This window comes from Limanda limanda, chromosome 6, assembly GCF_963576545.1.
Source record: "Limanda limanda chromosome 6, fLimLim1.1, whole genome shotgun sequence".
In the NCBI taxonomy this organism is placed as follows: Eukaryota; Metazoa; Chordata; class Actinopteri; order Pleuronectiformes; family Pleuronectidae; genus Limanda; species Limanda limanda.
Window position 1 is genome coordinate 16,520,129 of NC_083641.1, and position 5,669 is coordinate 16,525,797.

Below are 5,669 nucleotides of genomic sequence, written 5' to 3' on the forward strand. Positions count from 1 at the left end.
CATCCATCATAGGGTTTCTCCTGTGGCTCCATGATGTCGGTACGAGAGTGGTTTATAAAAAATGTATGTGACATGTTATTATAAATGGTGGCTTTAATATGATCACATATAGCGCTGCAAGCCCCTCCGCTAAAGTACTAACCCCCTGACCAGGGATTTTTTGGGGGAGTTCCTGCAAAGCTTCCAAGTTCCAGGAGAAAGATCCGGCTGTCACCTTTGACCTCCGTTAGCATCACTGTTCTGTGGCTCGAACCCCTTCTGGTTTTGAAGAAGTTTTCCCAGTCGTAAAGAAGCAGAGTTTAAAACAAACAATACAGAGATGATGCAGAATCAGCAGCCAGAGTCAGTAATAGAGAGAGTCATCATAAACAGAAAAAGATAGATCCTGAGAGAGGCAGACAAAAGTGCACTTGGGTTTGACATTTTCCCACACTGCTCCCAACAGGGACCCCCGGAGTTAGAGGGAAGAGGTCGAACCCCCAGAGTATCAGGCTCCGCCCCCCCCCCCAACATTAAACTTCCTCCCCTCTGTTAACACAACCGCCATTTACAACCAACACGTAAACACAGCGGAGGCAGAGCTCATGGGTCAGGTCGTCAACTAACAACCTCTGGATTAGTTTTCTGATCCCTCTAACAGCTTGTTTGGTTTGTGGACATCACAGAGAAACCTCCGAGTTATAAAGATGAGGAGTAAAATGCTTGTGTCATGTTCACAGAAACTCAACATCTGAGTCTATCCTTTTTATCTCTGCAGATGTTCAATGTGGATCTGGGGATATTTTTAGAGAAAACTTTGGGAACAGGACCGGAGCCTCTGCATCACAGGCCTCTGGTGAATAGTCGTATGTTTGTGGAAGTGGTCCCTCGTGCATCAGGGCCTCCTCTCCTCCTCTAACACTGCAGCTCCGCTAGATCCCCCTTTACTTCTGCAGATACAAGACATGGGAGTTGAACTCTCTCTGAAATCAGCTGCTGAGTTATCACTGCTTTCAGATAAACATTATTCCGCCCACAACTCTTTCCAGTAGTAGTAATCTGCATATGAAGGTCCAGAGGTGGTCCTGCTGTCTGTCTATGTGGACATTGTAAAATTAGTATAACTAAATTTGGTGTAATATAACAAAGGCCATGTTTCCTTTCTTCAGAGTAAAGGTTCTTCCTGGTGAACACTTTCTGTACCCATGACATGAAGAAATTAAGTGTTTTTCTGCTCATGTGTTTTTGTGAAGCCCAATGTCACCATGGAATTGGTTCAGCCCCCCCATAAACCTCTAACGATAAGGATCATAGATACTGAATCACTATTAACATGTGTGTTGTGTTGAGTTGGTAAAAGAGGTCACAAGAACCAGTCTCGACTGTTGTTTTATTATGAACATATGAATTCTCACTATGTGGCAGCCACAGCATTAAAAAAAAACACACAAATTACATTCTTCAAATCGCATCGTCCCACACTGTGTCATCATTCCTGCAGGAAGCAGCAGATGATAGTCATGTGAGCGGTTTCACTCCACTGCAATCTTTAGTTAGGGAAATACTGCACATTAGCATTATAGGGATACCTGAGAGAGATCTGACTACAGTCTGGTCCCGACAAATCTTTGGCAACCTCATCAAACAGTCACTCTCATTATTGATATCTGAGTAAGGAACTAAAGAAACATAATGTCAGTAAAATGTATGACATGGCTCCTGTCACAAAAACAATGCAGAAATCACATTTCTTCTAATCATACAAATTATGTAAAAATTTAAAAAACTGTTCAGAAAGCAAATGAGGGCAAGTTATAAACAGCCCTTGTCCCACAGATCTGACTCCACACCACCCGACATCAATGATAACACATTAAGTGGCACCATCGCCCTTTAAACACCGATCAATGACAACACGTTAGCTTCAACAGCTACAGATGAGAAAACAAATGAAATTGTGAATGCTTATTAGTTTATGGTCCTTTTATACAAGAGGAGAGAGGAAAGCTTTTATGGATCATGTGTGGGTGATGACTGTAACCGGCCTCTGATGCAGGACTGGAATAAGTTCTATCAATAGAATCTAAATCGTATAAAGCTGAATTTTACTGTCACTGACTGAACAATTCTAAATGACTTTGACTACATGGCTCCATGCAGCGCAAACATTTACACAAGTATAGTGAAATGGTAAAAGATTCCACTGCAACAAAAAGTCATGGAGTTGATTTGAATATACTGTTTAAAATACAGCGTGTGTCATCACTCGTATACTCAATGCATGTGTTTGTATTCACAGCTTGGTCTATTTAAAGCACATTTTTTAAGACAGGAGCAGCGGTAGACATTTCAGCATCAGGGAGGGGGGGGGGGCACTTATGGGTTACCGTGGCTACGAGACCTGAGACCAGCGCGGCGACACAGGATCATTTTTCAGCAGATTCATCACAGTGGCAAAACACAGACTGTAGCTGTGACGCACGTCCAGATTACAGGAAGCGCTCACACTTGAAAAGCAACAAAATTAAATATATTTCAGACAATCAGTACAAGTACAAAACCCAGTTTATTATCCCACAGTTGAATGCACAGGTAGCAGGAAAGAAAATAGTGGTTAAACAGTCCCGTTAAATTTAGAAAAAAAACAACATTTCTCAGTCTCTTTCAAGGCCACGACGTTTTATCAGTTGATCACTTAACATAAATACAATGAAGCTGCAGATTTGTTGCTAGTGGATTAACTTTGTCGGTTTTTTCCCCAAATATTTGCTGATTTCAGCTTCACAAAAAAAAAATTACAAATCAATGTTTGTGGTGGGAAACTATTGATGACTGTTTGCATAAATCAACATCCCACAAACAGGTTTTTCAGGACATTGCTTTGGGATCTGAAAAGTTGTGTTTTTGACAATTTTTTGATGTTTCATACATTTCCGTGATTAATCTGGAAAATAATCAGCAAATTGACCATGGAAATAATTACACTGCAACCCTCGTCTTTATTTTGTTGTGCCATTTTATCATCCAAAGCATCTGAGGGCGTAAGTATTATATAATTTCCTGTTCGCATCTTTACTTTAGTATTTCTCCTCTGAACTGACCACACAGATCTGAAACAAGATTTTAGGAGATATGTCTGCGGATAGTCTCAATTTTTTATTATCAGTAAATCCCTATTAACAAATTAAGCCCTTGACAAATTGATCCACTAACAAGTATTGCCTTTACTCAATTCCCCAAAAACCACAGAGTTAAGTGTTTTTTAACATCAGAAACAATATATGTACGAGCTGTCTGCGAAGATTCATTGTCTTGCTTATGGGATTTATTGACAGAATTATTTTTTCCATTTAGAATATCAACATATGTATAAGGAAACCCAGTAAAACAAAAGTCATACAACATTATTTCAGTGGTGTTAGAACTTGTAAGTGTAGATACTGATTGTCAGCAGCCTCTAGATCCCCTGGTCCCTCATAGATAGACGTCCATAGTTTTGAAGATGAAGCGGCGGCACAGAGGACACTTCTGCTGCCAGACGGGTTGCCTCAGCACGATGTCGGTACACTCTCTACACAGGCACAGGTGTCGGCACGGCAGCAGCACCACCGTCTTGGTGCAGTCCTGACAGATCACACACTTCTTCCTGTCCTCCTGCTCCTTCAGCAGAGTCAGCAGATTGTCCTCAGGCAGAGGTTTGCCGCCTCTGTCCGGAGACGACACCTTCTTCAGGGGTCTGTCCGTACTGGAGGAGGGGAAGACCAAATCCTGCATCTCCTGGTGGGCTCCGTCCCCGGCTCGTCCGTCTGGCGGGCCTCGCCGCTCCTCCTGAGGGTTGCCGTCCAGCGCCCGGCCTATTTGGCTGAAGTGTCGAGACAAATGCTCCATGAGTCGTGTCTCCAGCAGGTAGAGGTGATGGAGAATCCTCCGCAGGCGCCGCATGTTACCACGCAGCAGATGTGGGAGGCCCTGCGCGGCTGAAGCAAGGCGGTGGACACCATGAAAAGAGTTCACGTAATCCACGGTTTGTGCGGCGGCCTGTCGGGTCAGCTGCGGGTTCAGGTAGACCGTGGTCGTCAGGGCGATGGTGGCGGTGAGCACGAGGCCGTAGATGTTCAGGATGAAGATGCTGATGAAGATGTGCACCAGAGAAACCAGGAAGTCCAGCAGCAGCTGGCAGGGCGACCACAGGAAGGCCGAGGTCCCAGCCAGGCTGCTGTACAGAAAGGTCAAGGAGGTCAGGGTCAGCTCCAGCACCTTCAGCAGGGGGCTGGAGACCGTGTGCCAGACCCCCGCCACCGCCATGTACACGTTCTGCGTGGCGATGAGCGCGTAGTTCACCACGGTGTTGGTGAAGTAGACCACCAGGGACACCGCGATGCCGCAGCCCTCCAGCATGGAGAGCACCCCCCGACACAGGTGCTCCTTCCCGCGGAGGAGGACGTGCATGGACAGGTAGCCCACCATCTTCAGGCTCTCCAGCAGCCCCTCCAGGGCCAGCAGCAGGCCCCCCAGCATGGTGACGGTGCCCTGGGCCACGGTGGTGGTCGCCTCCGCTGCGGACACCAGGCAGAAGACCAGGAAGTTGGCCAGCTCCAGCACCGAGGTGAGGAGGAGGGTGGGCAGGCTGGTGATGAAGGTGACCACCGCCAGCAGGGTCCGCACAACGGTGTGGACCACCAAGAAGTTCAGGTCCAGGAGGAGACACACGGCGTCCAGACATTTTCCAACCGTGGAGAGGACAAAGTTCACCAGCCCCATGCTGTCCTCCCTGGTGTCCTCCCTCCCTCAGCTTGTCTCCGCGGTGAAGTCTGTGTACGAGCTGAGACACTCGGGTGTTACATCTTGTTCGGACCGGCAGCTCGTCCCGGTGCGTTACCCGAAACCCTCCGCCATCCCCCGCTTTGTTTCACCACAACACGCCTTCTTGTTCATGTTCTGTCCATCACACACAACATACACACGCGTTCCAAGAGGCGGATGTTTTGTTTCAAACGAGAGACGCACACTTCCGTTTCATTTCCTCGATGTAGTTTTCTTCTCTCCGATCGTCGAATGATCCGGAAGCGTTTCCTCGGCTCAGAAATACGGTTTCAAAAAAGTGTTAAACCGTAAAAATCGAACGGCGTCAACAAGAGAGACGCAGAAAAACACACATACGCTTCGATGTTATTACCTCAGCCGCCATGTTTGTTTTGGTCGTCTCAAGTAACCTCAGCATCTATTTCCGGTTTCCGGTGAGTCTACAAAATAAAATGATTTATATTTTTTAAAAGGAAAGGAGTTTATATATTGAAATATGCTATTTTCAGGCAATGCCACTATTTTTGGAAATGTTCTTTTTTAGAACAATTGATTTATTAAAAACATGCACTCAGTTTTCAGTTAATAATTATAATAATAATAATATTATAATAACAAGATGGGAGTGGTTAGACCAAATAGTGAAAATTTTATCAAAATCGAATTTAGTTTCAGAACAGGGCTTACCTCTTTTCAGCAGTTGCGTTGGTGGTGCTATCCCTTTCACTATATACAGTGTTCAGGTCAAAAACTCTCTTTTCTCTCATCAGATCATATAAATCTTTCACCTTTGCATCTATGGCATCACAGGAATCCAACACCACTGACACTGTGACATCAAAGCAAACTGATAACAAATAATGATTTTCTTGATGAATCCTTTGAAG

At 45.2% G+C, this 5,669-nt stretch overlaps 1 protein-coding gene across 1 annotated transcript; it reads right to left on the reverse strand.

The window, feature by feature from the left end:
• Nucleotides 1-1,352: 1,352 nt before the first annotated feature.
• Nucleotides 1,353-5,174, reverse strand: rnf26 (ring finger protein 26). The gene has a single exon (XM_061073042.1). It carries the CDS (start codon nt 4,738-4,740, stop codon nt 3,454-3,456), a length of 1,287 nt encoding a protein of 428 aa, XP_060929025.1. The 5' UTR covers nt 4,741-5,174; the 3' UTR covers nt 1,353-3,453.
• Between the last annotated feature and the right edge of the window lie 495 nt (nt 5,175-5,669).